The sequence below is a fragment of the Microcaecilia unicolor genome, chromosome 2, assembly GCF_901765095.1.
Source record: "Microcaecilia unicolor chromosome 2, aMicUni1.1, whole genome shotgun sequence".
Lineage (NCBI taxonomy): Eukaryota > Metazoa > Chordata > Amphibia > Gymnophiona > Siphonopidae > Microcaecilia > Microcaecilia unicolor.
In genome coordinates, this window is record NC_044032.1 from 368,061,998 (window position 1) to 368,087,837 (window position 25,840).

General features: G+C 38.7%; 1 protein-coding gene across 2 annotated transcripts in view; it reads right to left on the reverse strand.

The window, feature by feature from the left end:
• INTS10 (integrator complex subunit 10) overlaps positions 1-24,913 on the reverse strand; it is a 328,250-nt gene extending 303,337 nt beyond the window's left edge. The window contains exon 1 of one of the 2 annotated variants that reach the window (XM_030194553.1): positions 24,663-24,913. In XM_030194553.1, the coding sequence (XP_030050413.1) occupies positions 24,663-24,791 (129 nt within the window). In that variant the 5' untranslated portion in view covers positions 24,792-24,913. The remainder of the gene's footprint in view (positions 1-24,662) is intronic. The other variant, XM_030194554.1, reaches the window with a different exon arrangement.
• Positions 24,914-25,840: the final 927 nt, after the last annotated feature.

A 25,840-nucleotide genomic window follows, 5' to 3' on the forward strand; every position in this document is an offset into this window, starting at 1 on the left:
GCCCAGACTCCAGCTTTTTTGAAAGATACTACTCATTTTCTTAATATTTTGGAGGATATTACTTTGGAATCTAACACACAGGTCATCATGGTCACTCTAGATGTAAAATCTTTATATACTTCAATACCCCAGACTGAAGCGCTTGAAGTCATAAAGGAGGTTTTAGAAGTTCGTTCAAGACCACATGATATTCCCACAGAATTTTTATTAGAATTAGCGGGATTAGCGCTACAAAAAAATTTTTTTCTTTTTCAATATGAATTTTTTCAACAAATAGCTGGAGTAGCGATGGGAGCGTCTTTTGCCCCCTCGGTGGCTAATCTGTACATGGCACGGTTCGAGGAGAAATATCTCGTGAACCATAACTGGACTAATTCTATATTAATATGGAAACGATTCATTGACGACATTTTCCTCCTGTGGAGAGGGGATGAGGACACCTTAAATCAATTTGTTAGCTGGTTGAATCGATTGAATCCAGCTTTACAATTCACCAGCGAAAGTTCAACCTCTAATATTCATTTCTTGGACGTAGACATAAAATTGACAGCAGGTGTTTTTCAGACTACGGTGTTTAAAAAATCCACGGATAAAAATACTATGTTGCAATACAATAGCTGTCATCCTAGAACTTTAAAGGACAGCTTACCTTTTTCACAGTTTTTGAGATACAAAAGAATTTGTTCAGATGATAGTCTTTTCAAACAACAGGCAAAAGCATTAGCCCATTCATTACATCAAAGAGGCTATCCAGTGCATGTACTTAAGAAATCATACACAAGAGCGAAATTCAACAACAGATCTTTATTACTTTCTAATAACAACAGATCAGGCATTGAAGATAAAAATCGCAAACACACTTTTGTTGTAAAATATCAGAAGGGTGGGGAAGAGGTGGCTAATTTAATTAGAAAAAATTGGGATATTGTACAACAACATCCTTTATTCAACAATTCTGAATTACAGATAGCTTTTTCAAGAGAACGCAATTTAAGGGAACTTTTATGTCCAGCAGATATTGCGGTCAGAAAAAACACCGTTACAGGTTCTCACACCAAATGTGGATCCTGTTCTTTCTGTAATATTATGATTGAAAATGACAGTTTCTGCAATCCAATAGACGGTAAAATATATAAATTCAGACATTTGACTACATGCAAGACCGATCACGTGATTTATTTTCTCAAATGTCCGTGTGAAAAACTATATATCGGCAAGACAGACAGAAGTTTAAAAACGAGATTGAGTGAACATAAGTCCTGTATTAATTCTTTAAAATGTGGAGCCCCTTTAGTCTCTCACTGCAAAGAGTTCAAGCACAATTTCGAACATTTTCAATGCACAGTGATAGATCATGTGGTGGCACACATCAGAGGTGGAGATCGAAGCAAACTGTTACTTCAGGCAGAACAAAGATGGATCCACAGATTACAGACTTTGGAACCCAGCGGTTTGAATTTAACCATACAATGGGGAGCATTCCTATAAATACATCAGATTGGGATTATACTTTTTCTTTACACTTTTTCTTTATTCTTTATACTTTTTCTTTGAATGAGAATGTTTTTTCTTTGAAAGAGAATGTTGTTTCAGTGTTGGATTGTGACAGCAGAGGGCAGTCTATGGCCCTTTAAATTTAAAGTGATTACTGACGTGGCAGTCGATGATTGGTCAAAGTGATCTTTGCGTCATATGACGCTCCAGTCATTGATTGGGTAAAGTTTTCTTTAATTTCATACTGAAGTCAGGTGAGGACGCCAACAATTCTTTCCAGAAGACACGAGTTTCATGGGAATTGCATTGCAAATATAGGTAAAACGACATGATGTTGCTTTTAAGGGATTATGATAATTTTGATCTCACTATTTGTTTCAATGGATTTGTCCTTGTTTAGTTATACCTTCTTTCGTTCTGATTGATTGACAGCGATTTAGGTGCGGGGTTCCATGAATTAGCGGGTTCCCTGATGAAGATTTACGAAACGGGACCGTAGGAACCAATGCATTCATAATATATATTTTTTTGGATCCACCGCCTTATTAGAACGACATCATTCCATGATTCGTGATAAGCTAAGTGATGTTATTTTTGTTATCGTCAATTTTCTGATATTATTTTGATATGATCACAGAGTTTCAAGTCTAATTAGACCTACACACAGATTGATTTAAAAAATTAAAAAAATAATTTTTGAGTATATACTAGAGGGTTTTTCAAGTCTATGATGACTTTTTCTATGTGCTATACAATGAACTTTCATGTGCAAATATAGCCATAGCAGTTGAGACTTTTCCCTCATGTGCAACTGAATATCTGCTTTACAGCCATTTAGATTATTCCCAAGTAAAACATCTTCTTTTGGGTTGCTGATATTAGGGCGAAGGTACTTCATGAGGACTCCTTTATGAAGGACTTGTGTGAAGATTCTAACATTACCAAGGGCCTTATTACATGCCTATATTCTTATCAACGTGGGCAGCTGCAACATCCTGTTGAACACCGCTTGAGGTGGGAGCGGGAGTTAGGTGTGACATTGGGTGATGGCGATTGGCAGACTATGGAACTTGCTTTGTCAGGGATGTCTCTTTCTGTTCCTCTTATAGAAAATGCAGTTAAAGTCCTATATAGATGGTACTTGACGCTGGAGGGGATGTGGGCAGAACAGTACGATGGGCCACATTTGGTGGTCTTGCCCTAAGGTGCCGACGCCGGGGTTGGCTTGATAGGGAGATCAAGTAGTCTCCTGAATTTTTCCTCTTTCCGAAAAAGCCACCTGGCCTAACTTCATCTCAATCTTTATTGGTTAGGTATGCTATGTTAGCGGCCAGGGTCACGTTGACTGCTCACTGGAAATCTTTGCAAGTGGGTGAATAAACTATGGTACATTTGTGAAATGGAGAGACTTTGGGCCATTCAACATTTGTACCCCGCGCTTTCCCACTCGTGGCTCAATGCGGCTTACATGGACCTTGGCAAGGTGGGAGGCTATTTGGGAACCATTTATGTCTCATTGCTCGTGAGGGGGGGCTTGCTCTGGTTTAAGGTGGGAGGGGGGCTTACTGGCAAGGTGAAGACGGGTGGTGATGGGGGTATAGGCAGGGGAAGTTGGGAGGGTTGGGGTTTGAGGGAGGGGGTGTAGGGTGGGGAGGTGTTTTTTTCTATTATTAGTTGTGGGGGGGGGGGGGTTGGGGATGGGGTTACATTTTCAAAATTCTGTTTCTGTATAAATCTTTGAAGTGATTTAGGTGCGATTGTGCATGTAATGAGAGTTGGGAATCTGGTTGGTGGCTATAATTGGGCTAATTGTACTTTTGGGGTTGCATTGTTTGAAGGTTTGTAATTGTAAAAGTGGCGGGGTGTGCCCTGCAGTTCATAGTATTGTCTCTCATTATATTAAATAAAGACTTCTGTAAATTAAAAAAAGAAAAAATACTTGTATGAGAAGGCACTTTGAGAAGTGATAAATGCAACATGAGGACAGCATAAGTAAACTCGTCCTCTTGACTTCATGGAAAAAAGAAGACAGGAGGATCTGCACTTGTGTGTCAGGCAGGAAGGCACCAGCGCATCAGAAGTGGGATGTTGCTACAACTTTCTACCTTACTAGTTAGTCAGTGTCCACACCGGACTCTGTCGGATGAGTCACCCAGGATGTGAGAATATGAAGGCCTGCTTGTCCTCCGAGAAATGTGCTCTACAACTGCGGAGCTTCAGCCCCTTGCTGCCATGCCAGTCTCTGATGTCAATGGAAGTCTCTATATTTGGCAATTTCATCTGTCAGTCAGGTAATGTTGGCAATGTACCAGAAACACCAAAGAAAGCCCATGATTAAGTGTTCACTTAATCTTAGATTGATAATGAATGTGACTGTTGGGCAGACTAGATGGACTGTTCAGGTCTTTTTTTTTTTTTTTTTTAATTCTTTTTTTATTCTTTTCAAAAGTTAACAATTACATGCTTCTTTAAATCTCCGTTATACACCACATTTGAATAATATTAACATCAAACACTTATAGTAACATCTTTTGCTATTACCCCCCTATTCCTCTCCTCCCCATCCTCCCCACCTCAGCAGTATAACATTAGATCCTCTATATTCCTCGCCATTTTTCGTATGGGTGCCATACTTTCTGGAACTTCTGGAGTTGCCCCCTACGCAGCGCTGTGAGTTTCGACATTTGGTAAAGATAGTGCAGTCTGCCCTCCACCACTTGCATATTGGGAACCTCCTTCTGCCGCCAGACTTTGGCCAATGCTAATTTCGCTGCCCCAAATAGATGGATGGCTAACCTATGGCTGTGTATCGGGCTCTTTCCCGGTCGTATATGTAGTAAGCAATGTATGGCTTGGCGTGGGTATTCTATCTGTATCATTTCTTGTGTTTTTTCTAAAATCTCTGTCCAGAATGCTCGAACCTTTGGGCATTCCCACCAAATGTGCCAAAATGTTCCCCGCTCTCCACACTCTCTCCAGCAGTCTGTTGAGATCTGCAGATAGAATTTTTGCAGTCTGACTGGGGTATAATACCATCTATATAGAATTTTGTATCCATTTTCTACTAGTGGCTGGGCGATGAACGGTTTCAGCAAATGTCTAAAGCTACTTGTCCACCAATCCCTTGTGTATTGTGTCTGAAGCATGTCCTCCCAACGCCTCGCATAAAAGTCTTGGGGCGAGGAAAGAAGTAGCAGAGCTTTATAGAGTCGGGTTATGCTACCCCTTCCACCTCCGCCTCTAATAGCCCGTTCCATCCCTGTTTCCGCCAATTCCAGCTCATCTCTTGCTCGTCTAAGAATACAATTCCTTAGGCAGATATAATATACTAATTCTCTATCCCCTAGCTCATATTCTGCCTGCAGGTCGACTGTTCAGGTGTTTGTCTGACATCACTTACTATGTTACTATGTAAATTCCTACTGTAAAGCTGCAATGATCTTAAAAACAATCCCAGCATTTTTTAAGTTTCACTACCTGCTATTATTCCAAATGTGTAATGCTGCACTTTTCATGATTCTTAGCTACCAAACCATTCAATCAATATTTGAACACTCTTAGATTATGAGTCATTCTGTCTTCTCCATCAGAAGCAAAACTCTGTTGCAGATCTTCCCACCCCCCAGCGTGCCGTCATATCCAGTGCTACAAAAATATTACAAAGCCCACTGCACTAACCATTAGGCCACTCCTCCATGTGGGCTTGCCACTCGCTAAAAAGGAAGTTCCGCTGGGCTACCGCAGCAGCCCAGCGGTACTTCCCATCCCCAGTGCGACGTTGCACTGGGGGTGAGAAGTACGCTGGGCTGCTGCGGGAGCCCGGCGGAACTTCCTTTTTAGCAAGTGGCAAGCCCACGTGGAGGAGTGGCCTAATGTTTAGTGAAATGGGCTTTGATCCTGGCTACCTGGGTTCATTCCCACTGCAGCTCCTTGTGACCCTGGACAAGTCACTTAATCCTCCCATTGCCCCAGGTACAAAAACCTAGATTGTGAACCCTACAGGGTGCAGATAAAGTACCTGCATATGTGTGCAGCGCAGCGTACATCTAGTAGCGCTATAGAAAAGATTAGTAGGAGTAGTTTGTAAACGAGGCCCCATATGTACTAAAGGACTGGGTGAAGAGCCAAACGTTCAACTGCTTCTTGAACTAGAGGTAGTCTCGAGTTAGACGTAGACACTCTGGGAGCATGTTCCAAAATGTGGGGGCTACTCCTGAGAAGGCTCGCAAGTGGGTATCACATCATGCAATTTCTTTTGACAAGGGTATAAATAGTGATGCTGCTCGAGAGGCCCTTAGAGGTCTCAGATATGTGTAGAGGGTTAATTTATTCTTTTGGTACACTGGCCCATTTTGACAGAGAACTTTGAAGATCAAACAGAGTTTCAAATTGTTTGATTGTTTTGTATAGTCCATTTCACAGGATGGGTAGTATGGGGCTGAAAATCAATCTATCCATACATACAGTAACATAGTAACATAGTAGATGACGGCAGAAAAAGACCTGCACGGTCCATCCAGTCTGCCCAACAAGACAAACTCATATGTGCTACTTTTTGTGATTTGTAACTGTCATTTTCAAGGCACAGACCGTACAAGTCTGCCCAGCACTATCCCCGCCTCCCAACCACCAGCACCGCCTCCCACCACTGGCTCTGGCACAGACCATAGAAGTCTGCCCAGCACTATCCCCGCCTCCCAACCACCAGCCCCGCCTTCAACCACCAGCTCTGCCACCCAATCTCGGCTAAGCTCCTGAGGATCCATTTCTTCTGAACAGGATTCCTTTATGTTTATCCCACGCATGTTTGAATTCCGTTACCGTTTTCCTCTCCACCACCTCCCGCAGGAGGGCATTCCAAGCATCCACCACTCTCTCCGTGAAAAAATACTTCCTGACATTTTTTTTGAGTCTGCCCCCCTTCAATCTCATTTCATGTCTTCTAGTTCTGCCGCCTTCCCATCTCTGGAAAAGGTTCGTTTGTGGATTAATACCTTTCAAATATTTGAACGTCAGTATCATATCACCCCTGTTTCTTCTTTCCTCCAGGATATACATGTTCAGGTCAGCAAGTCTCTCCTCATACGTCTTGTAACGCAAATCCTATACCATCCTCGTAGCTTTTCTTTGCAACGCTTCAATTCTTTTTACATCCTTAGCAAGATACGGCCTCCAAAACTGAACACAATACTCCAGGTGGGGCCTCACCAACGATTTGTACAGGGGCATTAACACCTCTTTTCTTCTGCTGGTCACTCCCCTCTCTATACAGCCTAGCAACCTTCTACTTACGACCAGCACCTTGTCACACTGTTTCGTCGCCTTCAGATCCTATCACCCCAAGATCCCTCACCCCGTCGGTACCTATCAGACTCTCACCACCTAACACATACGTCTCCCGTGGATTTCTACTCCCTAAGTGCATCACTTTACATTTCTTCGCAGAGAGAGGTTAGGCCATGGAAATGATCTACATAGCAGCAACATTCAGCCGCTATCCTGATAAGTTAAAGGTTTAGTTTAAGCTGCTGAATAGTAAGTCTAAATTAAAAGCACAGTGGCACTGATTATATTAATTTAAAAGAAAGTGCTGAATATTGCCCCCATATTCTGTCTTAAGAACCATTTGACCCATCTCGTCAGCCCAAGCCTTGGCCTATACTGCTCTAGCTCTGGTCAGCACCTTCCTGTGCCCTCACTAGTGCTCTCTGCACTAAATGGTATCTCCCAGTTATCCCGACATATAAATCTGACAGTCTGCAAGAAGTTGGAGCCTTCCCCCACTTCCCTTCCAAAATATACCTAAAAGACTACTGAAGCTCTCCCATGTAGGTTAACCTTGACACTAGTCCACAGAAACTTGATGCATTTGTATGACTGATGAGAGCAGGTTGTTTGTTGACACCCCCCCCCCCCAAAAAAAAAAAAAAACAACCACCATTTGATCCTCTATTCTAGATGTGTCTCCATCCTAAAACCAATACAGTGCAATCTGCATAAGTGCAAGGGTCTGGGACCAAAGAAATACATGCAGTTAACTGGAGCGTACACTTCACCATTGCGACCCAAAGAAGCTTGGCATCTGATAAACATATGTACAGTACTGTTTATTATATGTACAGTATACAGTCTCCGTTAACTGATGTTAGGCTTACTTGAAGTAATCAGTCATAGTCCTCTGTACACTCTTGTAAGTTCCATAGACTACGTCTGCCAGATGGTAAAAATTGTCATAGCACTGACATCCAGTGGCCTCCAGATAGGCCCGCATGGTGTTGAGACTCTCCAGCGCTCTTGCAAGTGACAGGAGGTTGTTGAATTTCGTTAGCATGTGCCTCGCTGCTCGTTGCATCATCAGCCGTTGCCTGCGTGTAGGCGCATATCTCGACATCAGTGCTGTCGTCAGCTGTTTGTAGATCATAATCAACAGCTACGTAGTGATGAAACTCCTCTTCAGTAACACCGGCTGGGATGTCAATAGCCTGTTCATCTGACGCGTTTGCAACAGCTGCATCCGTTTCGTCCCTCTCCACATCCCTAACAAAGCTTGCCCGTTTGTAGCGGTTCACGTTGGTTGCCTGTGTAACATGATTCCAGGCTTCTTTCTGCATATGTAGGGAATCCAACAGTGATAGATTACAAGCCAGTTCAACAGCACGTTTATCCTTGCCAGTCTGGTCATCCATAACGCTCATCAGACGATGTAGCACAAGAGCCCGATAATGTTGTTTGAAATTGGTTATTATGCCCTGATCCATAGGTTGGATCAGAGAGGTAGTGTTTGGTGGCAGTGAGACCACCTTGACGTTAGACAGCCTGACATCATCACTGTGTGCAGAACAATTATCACAAAGCAACAAAATCTGATGCTTTCGTGCCCGCATTCTAGTGTCTAACTTCTTTAGCCACTGCTTCCAAATTTCCCCAGTCATCCCAGTCATCCATGAATTTGCGTTAGCCTCGTATGACACAGGAAGTCGCTTAACATTCTTGAAGCAATGGGGCTGTTTGCTCTTTCCAATGACGAGTGGTTCCAACTTCTCACTAATAACGCAAAAAAAAACAGAAGAAACCAGTCTTCGCAAAAAACAACACTGGACAAAACAGCGAAGATGACTAAAAAGAGAAAAAATAAAAAAAATAATAAAAAATGAAAAATAAAATAAAAGAGCAGCGACACTTTGGTAATTGAAGTTAAAAAGTAGGCTTTATTTATCAATAGATAGCAGGGAGAAAGGAACTCGACACAGCTGTGTTTCGCCGTACAGGCCTGCGTCAGGAGTCTAAACAAATCAAAACACATAAACATTATGAAGTAAACAAAAAATAGAAAGACATGACAAATGTCTAAACTTTCTATTACAAGAGATGCTATGAAATAAAAAGCAAGAACAAGTATACCAAAACTCATACACAACATATCAAAAACAGTCATGCTCCAAAAAGGGTACTTGATAAAAGGGTAATATCCGGACATCAAAATGCAAATAGCATACCATTGGCTGTACACAAAATAATATGTATATCATATTGAAATATAAGCGTATAAATATCAAAAACACAAAATGCATACTAATAAATATACACAAGATCATACATATATAAAAACAATATATATAAAAATTTTTATGGTTATTAAGCCCACTAGGCAGGAACCACTGCATAATTAACCAATTGGAAACTGATAAAGATGAAATAAAATTAAATTGAAAAAATGTGCAAAGAAAGGCGCCTAATATCAATTAGAATATTAATTCATATATATTAATTTTTATATGAGCAGAATCAAATATAATGTTGTCAAGAAAAGGACTATAAGAAAATGAAAGGCAACCATCTGAAATGTTATATAAACTATATGTAATGAAAAGATGCATATAAAAAGTCATGATTTACCTTCTCACTGTATGCTGATTTCCTATATTATCCAAATTATGGAGAAAATATGTGTGTCTACAAAAAAGATGAAATTTTAACACTCTACTAGAGATCAGATCTAGAAAAAAAATGATCAAATAGTAACTTATGTAGGTTGTATTATGAGTTTAGGAAAAAAGACAGAACTAATATGTTTCATAAACTTGTCATCGGCATGGAGACATCGTTATTATTAAACTGAATGACTCCTCTTAAACAACATGATCAAATGTGTTGATTGTGTCAAAAATCGTAATAAGGGCAAGCAAATCAAGTGAAACATTGTAGCCAACCTTCTCTTCATGTTCGCATGCATCATCGGAGATTGTTACACAGACCAACTCAAAACGTAACAAACATAGTGAAACATTGTTGCTAAACATCTCTACACACTAAGAGACTCTAAACCACATAGTATATTAATATAGCTAAACGAGACTATTATGGAAATCTATTTTTTTGAAAACACAAATATAGAAGTGTACCTACCAGCTCTAAAAATGCACTAATTATGTCAGAAAACGTAATAAAAGGTGATTCATAAAATGGAGCATTATCGCTAATCTTTTCTTCATGCTGATATATATTGCTAGAAATTATTGGAACATAGTGCACGCAACCACTCTAGACTGTGTAGCCTATCTATATGGTAGGATGGAGCTAATGTCTAAAAACATTTTGGAAAAAATTATAAGTACGTGCAGCTCCATATTAATTTGTTCCAAGCAGCTCCAAGAAGTACAATTATGACATTATGTGCGTAAAAAGCTCTTGATATTCTCTTGTGATGTTTCAAAATTAAAAATATAATAATTTGACCCCAATTATATAGAGTTATACACGATCTAAAATACTAAATGATACCATATGGATGTACTACTGTTATCTCTCTCTTGTATGATGGCGTTAAACAATGCTTGAAATGAAGTCAAGCGGAAAGATCAGAGCAGCGTCTCGTCTCACCAATCTAATTTAAAGTATCCCGCCAAAAGTAAACTGAAATTCGTGACATCATTTCCGGATGATTCAAAATTGCCAGAGATGGAAACAATAATTGAATTAGCGAAATTACCGAATTGCCTATTTACATAATGATTGACCACTATCATCAAATTGCCCATTATTAGCCTAACATTGAGCCCCTTATATCGAATGGATTATAAACATAAACAAGAAAACAGAACATTGTATAATGCTAAAAACAGGGGGACTCCAAACTGTTTATCTAAGACGGAAATTGCCAATTCATCGAGTAAAATAACAAGGTCTGTAATACAGCAAAAAAAGGTTAAAAAATATTTAAGTGGTTTAAAAAAGGAAGAGAGAAAGTAAATACATCAATGCACTCTGTGTTGTAAATAAAGATGTGCAATATTAGAAATACATATATAACAAAAACTTTTACTGTTCAAACAAAATTTTTGGCAGTTTAACAACAATAATCCCGTTTTATGTAAAAACTAAATAACGAAAAAGTTTTTATATTAGAGAGGTCAACCTAATGGTAAAATATGACTTAAAATTGTGGTCCTGTTTGTCATGAAATGTAATCTAAAATCATAACAAAATAATCTTAAAATACATAAAAGATAAGATGTTTGAAATATATGTAATAAAAAATGTTTTAAATGTAATCAAGAAAAAATCAAAATGTTGGAGTCAAAAAAATCTACTTTATTAATAAGGATAGTATATATATTTCAGAGGAATAATCAATATATGTAGAAACAGATATGTATTGATATGCAAAATATTTGAGATATATGTAATGAATTAAACCTCTTGCAAAAGGAAAAATATCCTAACTACAGTTTTGAAGAGGTCCAGATATTAAAGTGTGAAAATCTACTATATTGATGAAAAAGAATAGTTGATAAGTCTTCATGGAATATATGTATAGAGATAAATGTGTTCTTATTAATATCGAAGGTAAGTGATATTATACATATGTGGGTTCTTAACAAATACTGCACATATAAAATTGTCAAAAAATGTATATTTAAATAAATACATAAATAAATAGGCAATCTAGGATTGCACATATAAAACAATATGTAGAGAACATGATTATATACATCATTAGTAAAATGAGAGCATAATCCTAATAGTTCAGTATCTGACTGTCATATTTCGTGTTACATTGATATTGCTTTAATACATTAATAATAATAATGTATATTAGAAACTTTGTTTCTATACATCACTACTAAAATGAAAACATTTCGCTAATAAATATATATATATGTATAAAAAATTTTTAAGAATTGTATGTACAATTATATAAACAAACACATATATCCTTAATTAAAAACCGTGTTTATACATCACTAATGAAATTAAAATAATAAAATTAATAATAAAAATGAAAATTAAAATACCTTTCGAATAGTACTGTGTCTTATTATCTCATCACATCTGTAATTAATTATTATCACTCAAACAGCTTGCATATCATATTACCAATTTGGCCAAAATTTACCTTCATATATGATCGATTTAGCATCTTTTATACATGTATAAAATCTAAGGTATTTAGTATATATTAGAACACATAATTATAAACAGGAAATAAAAAACAGCAACAATCTTATGTGTGTTATATTTGAAATGCAATAAAGTACTATGACACGTCCTCACCTCATATCTCATCAATCTCTAATTTCAAAAAAGATATATTTATGGATGGCTGAACCTTGTGTAAATCTACAGAATCAATAAACCAGATTTTTAAAATATGGGAATGGGCAGATCGACAAGTTGAGCTTTTTCTGTTGGTGACATCTCTATATATAAATTCATAAGAAAGCTGTCAGATCTAGTTCCATATTCAAGCCTTGAGGACTTACTGTCCCTAATGTAAAAATCAACCATTGTTCTTCTTTTAATAAAATGTTGTCTGCATCACCTCCTCTCCATCTCGGTCTAATGTGTTTAATGACAAAAAAACTTAAGATCATCTAATGTATGTTTGGCTTCATACCAATGTGGTACTAATGGAGCAGTTGTGATGTTCCTACTAATACAAGATCTATGTTCTATAATCCTAGTTTTGATCATTCTTTTTGTTTTTCCTATATATAGAAGATTACATGGACATAATATTACATAAATCACATGGGTCGAGTTGCAGTTTGTTGAATGTTTTAAAAGAAAACTTTTTTTGGTAATGGGATGTATAAATCTTTGAAGTGTAATGCAGTGCTTGCAGACAGTGCATTTACCACATGGTTGATGTCCCAAGAAAATGCTTTCTATATAATTTTCTTCTGGAAGTGTTGATGGAACCAATCGTTCTTTCAAATTCTTATTACGAGAATAAGCTATGACTGGACGTTTGATTTGAAAACATTTATGTGTCTCTAAGATATGCCAATTCTTGTGAATCACATCTTTCAATTGTTTTGAGTTGGTTGAAAACTTTAAAATGCATATAATGTCTGGTGTAACTCTATCATTCTTTTGAGCAAGTAATTGTTCTCTTTCTTTAATACGCGCACGATTTTTGCATCTCTCAACTACCTCTTTGGGATATCCTCTTTTAATGAACCGTTGTGACATGTCGTGTGCGTGATGTTCAAAGTCTTCAAAGTTGGTACATAAGCGCCGGAGTCTCAAAAATTGTGAATATGGGAGGTTCGTTTTCAAGCCTCGATTATGAAAGCTTTAAAAGTTTAAATAGGTATTTTTATCTGTAGGTTTTTTTAAACACTTGTGTTATAAACCTGTATGGAGTTTTGGTAATATGTATATCCAAAAATGAGATTTGATGGCAATCATATTGTAGCTTGAAATGCAAATTTTGATCTAGATTATTTAACCATTTTAAAAATTCCAAAAGTCTATCTTCACCACCTTTCCATAAAATAAGGATGTCATCGATGTATCTTTTATAAAAAAATGATTTCTGATTCAAATGGATGGGTACTCAAAAACTTCTCTTCAAAGTCAGCAACATAGAGATTTGCAACATCTGGTGCTATTGATGAGCCCATAGCTGTGCCACGCATTTGTTGATATATAATTTTTTGAAATTAAAAAAAAATTTTTGTCAATGCAAATGTGGCAAAAGCAATGATGAGAAAGTTCGGTATCCTGCGTAAAATGGTTCTATTGTGTAAAGTTTTTTCAATGATGGCCAGACTCTCCAACTGTGGTATATTGGTATATAGGGAGTCTATATCAAGCGTAACTAATATTACATTATCCAAGTCTCTATCAAAATCTTCTAGCAAATTCAACACATGGGTAGAATCTCTTATGTATGACGGCATCTGGGGGATGTATGGACGAAGAAAAAAGTCTACAAATTGCGATAATGGTTCCAATAAAGATGAATTGCCTGACACAATAGGACGTCCTGGGGGATCTGTTGTTGATTTGTGTATTTTAGGCAATATATAGAAAGTGGGTATAACAGGATGAGCCACTAAAAGAAAATCTTTCTCTTTTGAGGTTAAATAGCCAGCATCGTGTGATAGGAGTACGATTTCTTTTATTTCTAGCAATATATATCAGCATGAAGAAAAGATTAGCGATAATGCTCCATTTTATGAATCACCTTTTATTACGTTTTCTGACATAATTAGTGCATTTTTAGAGCTGGTAGGTACACTTCTATATTTGTGTTTTCAAAAAAATAGATTTCCATAATAGTCTCGTTTAGCTATATTAATATACTATGTGGTTTAGAGTCTCTTAGTGTGTAGAGATGTTTAGCAACAATGTTTCACTATGTTTGTTACGTTTTGAGTTGGTCTGTGTAACAATCTCCGATGATGCATGCGAACATGAAGAGACACAATCAACACATTTGATCATGTTGTTTAAGAGGAGTCATTCAGTTTAATAATAACGATGTCTCCATGCCGATGACAAGTTTATGAAACATATTAGTTCTGTCTTTTTTCCTAAACTCATAATACAACCTACATAAGTTACTATCTGATCATTTTTTTCTAGATCTGATCTCTAGTAGAGTGTTAAAATTTCATCTTTTTTGTAGACACACATATTTTCTCCATAATTTGGATAATATAGGAAATCAGCATACAGTGAGAAGGTAAATCATGACTTTTTATATGCATCTTTTCATTACATATAGTTTATATAAAATTTCAGATGATTGCCTTTCATTTTCTTATAGTCCTTTTCTTCACAACATTATATTTGATACTGCTCATATAAAAATTAATATATATGAATTAATATTCTAATTGATATTAGGCGCCTTTCTTTGCACATTTTTTCAATTTAATTTTATCTTTATCAGTTTCCAATTGGTTAATTATGCAGTGGTTCCTGCCTAGTGGGCTTAATAACCATAAAAATTTTTATATATATTGTTTATATTTTTTTTATATATTTATGATCTTGTGTATATTTATTAGTATGCATTTTGTGTTTTTGATAGTTATATGCTTATATTTCGATATGACATACATATTATTTTGTGTACAGCCAATGGTATGCTATTTGCATTTTGATGTCCGGATATTACCCTTTTATCAAGTACCCTTTTTGGAGCATGACTGTTTTTGATATGTTGTGTATGAGTTTTGGTATACTTGTTTTTGCTTTTTATTTCACAACATCTCTTGTAATAGAAAGTTTAGACATTTGTCATGTCTTTCTATTTTTTGTTTACTTCATAATGTTTATGTGTTTTGATTTGTTTAGACTCCTGCCGCAGGCCTGTATGGCCGAAACACAGCTGTGTCGAGTCCCTTTCTCCCTGCTATCTATTGATAAATAAAGCCTACTTTTTATCTTCAATTACCAAAGTGTCGCCGCTCTTTTATTTTATTTTTCATTTTTTATTATTTTTTTTCTTTTTTCTTTTTTTAGTCATCTTCGCTGTTTTGTCCAGTCCAACTTCTCACTCCCATCCATATTGCAGCAAAGGAGGATCGTCAGTCGGTCCTTCAAAATTTTACTTCCTGTAGTTTCGGCTTGTTTGAATTCAAGTGTTCCATCAGGAATCGCTCGCCAGTAGAGACCGTTTTTATCAGCACTGAAAATGTCACGAGGTGCAAACTCATTCAAGATGGTAGGAGGAGCTGAAACAACCCAATTTTCAGCACCAAAGTCATCAGCGTCTTGTTTTTCACCATGCTGTTTCTTGAATTTCATGTTGTTCCTCTCCTTCCATCTTTCCAACCATCCAACAGTGGCTTTGAATTCAGTTAGCCCAAGACTTTCAGCTAGCTGATTAGCTTTCTCCATAAGCAGTGGACCACTGACAGGAAACTGTCTGCTCCTGACTTGAGAAAACCACCAAAGAAGAGCATCTTCTACATCCTCAGCTTTTCCCAGCTGTTTTTCTTTTCCGGTGTGGATTTGTATTGTTTTGCCAGTCTTCCAGAAGCTGGTCTTTCTGCTTCAAGATAAGTGAAATTTGACTGGGATTGACACCATATTCTTTAGCAATACATGCTTGACTTTGTTTTCTAATTTTTTAAAGAACTTCTATTCGTTCAGCCAGTGTTAAAGTCTTACAGTTGCGCAACAACGACTCCAGTGTACACTCTAACAACATTCTTTCGCTTCTTCTGCCTGTGGCAGTTAACCAACGAGATTTCAAATTTACCGCCCCTTTGTCACGCGCCAATAAGATTCCATATTCCGCGCGTGCGCAATGCAGAGTCTTTCCTGCAGAGGAGCGGTCTTAAACCATGCATATAAGCGTATCTTGCACTTATCAGTGGTGCGCTAAACCGAACTTTGTCCCCATAGAAATTGATGGAGCCAAAAACAGGACCGAAGTACGGCATGCAGTTAAACAGAGCATGCGCTTATCCGACATGCACTTAAATGGAGTGTACTGTATTCATGCCCCTCCCCTCCAAGAGAATTCTCCCCCCTCCCCCGGATCTTTTGAATGGGCATGCCACCTGGCTGATTTTACTGACTGCTCAGGGGCTGCATTTATATATCAGAAAATGTTATAACACTGTAGAGTACTCCTCCATGCTACCCAGCTGGCAAACATTTCTGGGAAGAATACCCTAATTTTGTTTCTGTCCTAGAACATGCTTCATTTTGTCATTATATCTACCACCTCTACAGGTAAGCCAATGCAGACACAGTAACCTCTCAGCAAAGATTTCCTCTGACTCTCCCACTCTTCCTCTAACTTCGTATCATAAGCTCTTTTGTCCTTTTTATTTTTTATTTTTTTTGTACTATGGAAAACGCCTCTTTCCATTTTGTTGAAAACTACTGGTTTCTCAATTTTGTTAAATATAATGAGGAAAAAAAAAAGTTCCCATGGTCAGTGAAATGCAAGTATTAAGGCAAAAGAGATATGAGTCACAAACCTGTGAAAATAATAAGGGAGTCATAGAATCAGCCTTGAGCTGGGTAGCCTGGTGTGAAGCAGAGAAAGTCTGTGCAAGGAGGCAGAAAGAATGTTGCTGGCATTTGTAGATAAGGAAGAAAAGAAAGAACAGGCAGGCTTCAAAGGAAAGGGTTGCTGACGTGCAGGCATTGGGTGTAGTACGAAAGTAAGTATATATAAACCGAGGAGAATAAATGTATCTTAAGCAAAGCAAAGCAAAGCAAACATATCTCTGTATTACTGCTGAATATATATATATTGTGAGTATACTTTGCTTCCAGTATGATGTTCTCATACTGCCTCTGTCCAAGGGAGGACAGCTGAAAAAATAAAAATTATTGATTATTCTTCTTTATAATAGGTGTCAGTTTCTTTGTTTACACACATATAAGGTGTAAATAAACAAATTGGCGACCACGGCAGGACGCGGCTGCCGTTGTTCTGATTAAGTTGTTGTATTGGTAATCGTGTGACTTTCTTTCCTATGATCTCCAGAAATGGCCAGCCTGGATTGAGTAGGTTATAGACTGTCAATCAGCTGAACCGTGAGTATATCTTGAAGCAAAGTCTTTTGAAAAATTGCTTTTTTATTTGTATTCTTGTATCTTTCATTATCTATATTATTGTTTGCTGTGTATTTTGCTAGCTTAGGCATTGTTTGTTATTACATCATGAGACCTTTTCAGTCTAAGAAGGAACCATCCCCTCAACCCGCTGCAGAGGGTCAGGGAGAAACATCTACCACTCCTTATGTTTTGTATGTAGATAGCCGAAAGAATTGCTCACCCCTTGTGCATGTTAAGGATACTTTTCCCTTTGAGGCACCCGTTATTCAAAAGGTCTGTGAGAAATGGGCTGGATATGCCTCACAGGATTCATTTTTATCATGGCCAGGTGCTGGTTCATTTGTAAGAACTCAGCTGTTGTCTGTTTTAAAATACATACAACAAAACAGAAAGGGAAAATCCTTGCAGAAACACTTACATGTTTTAAATCTTTTTATGGTAGCAGCAGACTTATACCATGCTGATAAAATGAAAATTGAGACACAGACGCGTGAAACAGCATGCATGAAGGCAGACGAGGACTTTCAAAAACAGCCTCCTTCATACCAGATCTCTGAAGCTGCCGCAGCAACACTACAACATCTTGGATACCTTTTGCAGAACCAGCTGCCACTGCTGAATTAGGAATGTCAATTAGACAATTTACAATCATTATTACATGTTGTTACCCATGAATTGGACATTGCTTTAACCGCCCTACAAAGGCAGATTGATGATGATGTTTGTGAACTTATTAATGATACCTCATGTTGTACTGTTATCAGAAATCAATAATTGTGAAAAATGCAATGCAGCGCATTCTTTCTCTAGCAAGAACTCAAGTAAGTGATTATGAAGGAATATTAGACATGTCATAGTGGGATACCATAAAAAATTGGTTTGGAGGATTAGGTCCATGGTTAAGAGGGATTGTGACTGGATGTATTGTTTTCATATGTGTTGCAGGACTCTTATTATGTTGTTTGCCTTGTTTGCTTGGCTGCTGCAGACGAGCATGTCAAGATTCATTGAAGATGACCATGGTAACTCAGATACAAAATGTAATGTCTGCTGAAACCAGTGACTATGAACCAAATTGTCCTGGGTTACTGATGACTCCCGAAAGTTCTGTGGTTTGATAGAAAATGTTTGTCATTGCCATGACGGCCTGAGGTGTTACCTATTTATAGGATGATGCCCAGTCTAACAGTGATGAAAACTATAACCATGAAATTTTGGTGAACCTTGCTTTACAAGGTTCAAGGGAGGATTTGTTAAATATAATGAGGAAAAAAAAAAGTTTCCATGGTCAGTGAAATGCAAGTATTAAGGCAAAAGAGATATGAGTCACAAACCTGTGAAAATAATAAGGGAGTCATAGAATCAGCCTTGAGCTGGGTAGCCTGGTGTGAAGCAGAGAAAGTCTGTGCAAGGAGGCAGAAAGAATGTTGCATTTGTAGATAAGGAAGAAAAGAAAGAACAGGCAGGCTTCAAAGGAAAGGGTTGCTGACGTGCAGACATTGGTTGTAGTACGAAAGTAAGTGTATATAAACTGAGGAGAATAAATGTATCTTAAGCAAAGCAAAGCAAACATATATCTCTGTATTACTGCTGAATATATATATATTGTGAGTATACTTTGCTTCCAGTATGATGTTCTCATACTGCCTCTGTCCAAGGGAGGACAGTTGAAAAAATAAAAATTATTGATTATTCTTCTTTATAATAGGTGTCAGTTTCTTTGTTTACACACATATAAGGTGTAAATAAACAATTTCCTATCACATCTCCACTTTATCTTTCCTCCTGTGGGCAAAGCTTAGGCTGCAGGGTTTGTTTGTTTTGATAACTCTTCTCTGAATTGCTTCCATCCACTTAATTTGCCACAAAGATGCGGCCCTAAGAACAGAATACAATATTTGAGTTGTGTGTTTTAGACGGATCCCCTATACGGGTAATATCTCTCTTTCTACTGATGATCCCTCTCCTCAGGTATGTGACTAATGTAATTGTCTTTTCTGCTTCACCCCACTAGCGAACTTTAAGCCTAAATCCTCTTCCTACACTAGCTGTAAGTTCTTGACTTCTGATACATGGGTATTAGGTGTGAACAGGAATGTATGATTTTACCCTTTTTTTTTTATTGGAAGCAGTTTCCAAACCCTTTACCATTTTGCTACATAGGTCAAAAGACTTGGTTTGTCTCAGTATGTTTTCGTTTGCCTAAACACCTAAAAGATTAATGGGGATTTGTATTTCATCATACCAATCTCTTAAACATACACACATTATGGGTCAAATTCAGTAAATGATGCAAAAAAATAGGCAATGGGAAAAATCCACGCTCAGTACTATTCTATAAGAAGCGCTCTTTATAGAATAGCACTTACTGTGGATTCCCACAACCAAAGGATATACACAAACGGAAACCTGGTGTAAATCCTGGCAACAAGTTGTAACACTGCACATAACTTCCTGGAACGCCCCTGACACTCCCATGGCTACTGCAAGTGTTTACGCTGGCTGCAAGGAAGAAAATCTGAAAAAAAAACTAGAACTGTGCATAGTACTGCAGCAAGGCTACTATTCAGAAAGTCACATTTCCATAGAGCTGGAAGGAGTGCATTGCTTTCAAATTGTGCACCCTGGTCTATGGAATTATATTTGGAATTACCCCAGACTACACAAGAGAACTAATTGACTTACAACTTAGAAACGTAAAAGAAAGAATGCGTAACTATTTAATTTTAAACTACCCAAGACACCAGAAATATAGAAGACTGTATATTTAGCAGGGTTTTCTTATCAATGTATGAACCTGTGGAATGTGCTACCCAAAAACTTAAGATGTATAAATCAATAACTTCTTCAGAAACTTTTACTATGAGGACAACAACTGAACCCTAACTAACCCAAAATAGACACCTTCAATCAGTATTTCCTGAAGTAGTAGATCTAAATGGTTTGTTACCTTCTTTGTTATTGCATTGTAAGCCACATTGAACCAATGTGTATTGGAACTGTGGGGTATAAATGCCATTATAAATAAAAATGGGTATAAGCTCCTATATCGTAGGTACTATACTCCTCAAAGGTTGTTCAAAGTGTTTCAGCATGGTGATGGACATTGTTAGAAACTACGTGGAGCTTTGTGAGATATGTATCATATCTGGAGGACCTGTCCTAAAGTGAACTCCTTCTAGAAGTCCATTAGCACCATGCTGCAACAAATTATCCACATGCACTACTTCTTGTAAGCAGAGGAGCATCTCTTACACTTTAAGCCTGCAGCTATAAAACCAGACTAGCTACAATATTCTTTACAGCAGGCAAACTCCCCTTGACATCAGCCTGGAGGAGTCCTATTGTGCCCTCCCTGGTGGCTGTCTTAGGTAAAATGGACCATGTTTATTTTATGTCTAACTTGACAGCTATATGATCTAGACCCCTGATGGCGAACCTATGACACGCGTGTCAGTACTGACACGCGTAGCCATTTTCAGTGACACGCGGCCGCATGTGGCCGCATACAGAGAAGCAGCAGCGTTCCTTGCTGACACCCGGGGCGGATCGCCGATGTGCCCCCCCCCCAGGTGCAGCGTGACCTCCCCCCCCCTGGCGAAATCACCCCCTCCCCCGGTGCATGTTTACCCACTGGGGGGGGGGTGCCGTGTGCGCTCCTATTGGCTCCCTCCGAGTCCTCCGCTCGTTCCCTCCCTGCTGCTCCCTCTGCCCCGGCTCCTGCACGGCCGTTAGGGGATCTTTGACCTCACTTCCGGCCGGCGGAGCAGAGAGCAGCGGAATGCCGTGGGGGACGCATCTCTTGGGGCCCTGTGATCACCATTACCAGCAACCACATAACCACAGCAACCATCATCCAATCTACTGTTCTGGGATGTCGTGGATTTCTAATTGACCATCATTACTGAGATAGGTGAGGGGGAGGCTGGGAGAGGCGAGGGCATGTGCTATGGGTGCCGTTTCCCGCCATTAGAAATAGCGGCAGCCATCTTAATTTACATAAGGTGGTCAGTTAGGCTAGTTAACCCCTAATTTGCTTGCAGGGCTAACAGGCTATCTATAATTCTATCTTCTGTCACTGCCCCCCTGATGGAGAATCCAAAAAATAAAAAACCAAGGTTAAGTAAAGGAAGTGGTAGTAGCAGTAGCCGACCCTTTCAAGAGACATGGACCGAGATGTATGGCATTATAGAAAAAAAATGGCAGATCATTTTGCGTTCTATGTACTGAAACGGTAGTAAGCAGAACGTGGAATATAAATAGACATTTTGAAATTAATCATTCCCAGCTCTTGAAAAAAAGTGAGGATGAAAGGAAGGAATACATTTCCAGGCAGCTACACTTTTATAAAAGCCAATCTAATTCCATCCTTAAATTTGTAAAAGGTTCTACAGTAGTTTGGAATTAAATGGTTTCCAATAGATGCAAATTGATGATTTGGAGATGCAACTTGTAGAATTTCAAGACAGCATCTGGGCTCAGGTGTTTGTCGACTTGAGGTCAAAGCTTGAGAATCTGGAAAGGTGCTGCTTGGAGAATCAAGAGGAATGCCACTACGAACAGGAAATTTGGAGTGCTTGGAACCGATTACCAGACACTTTTAGCACCATGAAAAATATAGCAATGGCTTTACTCACAATTTTTCCCTCTACATACTTTTGTGAAACCTTATTCTCAGCGTTAAATAATATCAAAACCAACAAAAGAAACAGATTGACAGATGAAGTTAGTAGCGCTTGCTTGGGCTTGAAGTGTACAAAATACCAACCTTCAATTGAAGATTTAGCCAATGAAATTCAGTAACAAAAAAGTCACTAATAGGCAGATTAGTTAAAGAATTCCCCTCCCCCTCACTTATCTTAGTTCACGGCACCCCACACAAGTTAAATAATATCAAGACCAACAAAAGAAACTGACTGACAGATGAACAAAGAAGTCACTAAGCAGGTAAGTTAAATAATTAGTTTTTGGTTTATTAAATACAGTTATATATTACAATTATACATTTTTGTTAAACTATAAATATCGCAAAATTATGGTTTTTTTCTCGAAGTGACACACCACCCGAGTTATGCTCGGTTTTTTGGCGAATTTTGACACACCAAGCTCAAAAGGTTGCCCATCACTGATCTAGACAATTGCTAGCTTTTCATAAGGTATGGGATGCCTATTCCTCCTAGAGAAATAAAAATCCGAATTCACAGTTGTCTTGTAGTGTTGGGATTATGGGGGCTTTTTTGTTTTTTAAAGTATTGCTGCACCCAAGGGTTAGTCCTGTGGGGAAAAGGAGATGGGAAAGAGACTGCGTAGACTCATGTTAGTCTGGTAAAATTTTCTGTCTGATCCTTTGAATTAAGAAGGTTGGCTGCTTATATTGTTCTGTACATTTTTGAGCTTTAAGAAACATAACTAAGACGAATGAAGAAAGCTGAAAGGAAAGAAAAAAAACCAAAGTGCAACAAAATAAAAATCTAAGGCATCAATACAATCTCTACTTATAAAAGATATTCTACATATTTGGTGTCTTTGGTTTGATTTCCTTCAGGTTTTTGCTTGCCTACAGCAGCATGGTACATGGGAAAGAGCTCACCCCAGAAAAACAAGAACAGATCGCAATTCTGTATAAAGATACCAATAAGAGCAATTGCAAAGAAGCTGAAAGTTGCTCATTCAACTGTCATAGCAATGGTCATACAAAATGAAGAGCTGAACAGTTTTCAGTCTTGGGCACTGTCAGGTCAACAAAGAGCAATGGATGTATGAATGGACAATGCAGTCATAAAGGCAGCTAAACATTCCCCAAGAGCATCCTCAGGTGTTATATGAGCCAAAATTGCAGGTAGTCCACTGAAAACGCAAGCAAACAGGACAATATGCAAGAGATTATTTGTTGCTGGACTTTGATCTTAACTTCAGTTTTCAAGCAGGCCGATATCTGCTATAAATATAAAACAGCGGCTTGCTTTCTATCACAAGCACAAGAAGTGAACAGCTGATCAATGAGATTAAATTATGTTTTTAGTTGAAAGCACTTTCACAGAGTTCTACAGCTTCTGTAGTCATGTAAGGAGACCTTTAAATCAGCCACATAGGCTGAGGTATGTTAAACTTTGGTGCTTGTTTCATCGTGGCTATATGGTTTGGGAGTACAGTATCAGGATCTGGTCAAGCAGGGCTGTGGATTATGCCAAAGAATACGACAATCGACAGAACTATTTATTTTAATGTTTTGAAGTAGAAACTACTAAACTTTATGCTAATTCATAACATAACCTATTTCCAACAGGATGGTGCACTGGGCCATGGAACAAAAGCTGTTACGGCATCACTGGCTCATGAACAGATATAACTAATAGAACCTTGGACAGTCAACAACCCAGCTTTGAACATAATTGAAAATGTGTGGACTGCAATGAAGCAGAAAGTGACCATACACGATTCAACATCTGAAGCAGACCTTATACATTGGATCGAAAACCGGACAGATCAAATCCAGAATGTATACAGACAGTTATTAAGTACAAAGGACATCACAGTAAATACTTGGTATTTTGCAGGAAATGTCTGCAGACAATAACTTCTGATGCTAAATACAACACAGACAATTTGTAGCTTTAAATTCTGATTTGTTTCACGTGTATGTTGTTAAGTACAATGCATAAATAATGAAAATGGTGATAGTCACACACTTTTGGCCGTGTGTGAGATATATATATTACAAAACACATTAAAATAAGTTCATAACCTTTGAACATCTTAATCGCTTATATGCAACATACATTTACAATAAACCCAGCACGCTGGGGAGGTTTGGAGAAACTCGGCACTTTGCCTCCGTTCTCTCACAGGATCCACATCACGTCCAGCGGCATGAACCCATTTTAGGGTTTTGCCCCATCGCACTTCTTAAGTTGCGGAAAGGGAGCGATAACTGGACAAAACGCTGGGCAGAAATACAACGGGGCACAAGTCTAAAGTGGGGTCGACCCGCCACACAGGTGCCTCAAGTCGTGAAGTATGATTTTTCATTTTTAGACATTTATTAAATTTTAATAACAGGGGTAGGAAATACAAATTACAAGAAATAATCAGGTAATCACACCAAAGAATATCAGTGGACAGGTAACAGAGGGAGGGAGGAAGAGGGTAGGGAGGAAGCAGTTTGTGAATGCATTCAAAGCAAAACCTGTAATTTACACTCGAGTACTATGAAGAACTCTTGTTTAAAGAAAGAAGATAGGTTGTTAAGAGCGCGCGTGAGAAGAGGGGGCGGAGCAAAAGCCTCGCTACTATCTGACTGCCTCTGTCCTGTCGCTGCCCAGAGACACGCACAGCCATGATGAGCTGACCTGGATGTTGAAGTCGGCCGGGTATAGGCTACGGGCAGTTATCAGCCAGGCTTTAGCCGCCCACAGATCCTCCTGCACCAACTCCCGAGCCCGCTTCACCAGGAACTCGCAGTCACCCTGTGCCGACATTACACCGGCTCCCGCTGCGCACGCTCCAACCCAACTTGCCTGCACCGGAAGAAAAAAAAAACAAAAGCCAAAATTAAATCCCTCACGCGCCTGCCTTGATCAAAAGAGGTTGGAAGAACAACTTCCTTGCCTTGAGCCTTATTGTGACGACGTTTGCGCGTACGCAACAGAAACACAGCCGCTTGAGGAGCCAATCACTGCCGACGTCGGACACAAACGTTTCCATGGCATCGCCCCTTTGTTGCGGCTCGGCTTTCTCCCCTTCGCCTGCGGTCGGTGGTACTTCATGTTTTGCCCACTGTAGGTGATGATCACGCTGTGTATACGCTTGTGTTGCTGCTGCGGTCGTAGTTTTTTGTAGGAGTCTCTAAAAAGCTAACTTGCGTACTGTATGATGAAGGAAAATCAAACCGTATGAAACAGATTTACGTTGTATCTTTATTTCCTTTACCGCAAAATATATAAACAAACAAAAAAGCGGTTTACATCATAAGTACCAGGGGGAGAATCAGGAGAGTGTAGGACATTACAACTACAGATATAACAGATCAGGAAGTGATACAGAAATGAGAGCTGCTTAACTGTAATGGCAGTTCTTCGTGGACAGAAGATCACATAGCCACACAGACGAATTGATGTCAGGGTGACTTGCATGCATATTTTCAAAGCACTTGGCCTTCTAAAGTTCCATAGAAACCTATGGAACTTTGGAAGGCTAAGTGCTTTGAAAATATGCCTCTTGGCCGACCCGGTCCTAAAAGCTCAGAATACAAAAATACTGAACGCTTTACTGTGCATGTCTCTAACTTCCCGTTCCTGTCACTGAGCTGAAATAGCCCCAAACATCCCCCTGTCAGTTTTATGAATAGCAATCGACAACTATGGGAGGGAGGGAGGGGTTGTGTGGCTATGATCTTCTGTCCACTGAGAGCAACTGTTACAGGTAATCAACTCTCATTTCTCCATGGATCAGAAGACCACATAGCCACACAGAATACTCACAAGCTGTACACAGGTAAAAAAAAAAAAAAAAAAGAAGCCTGGTACCT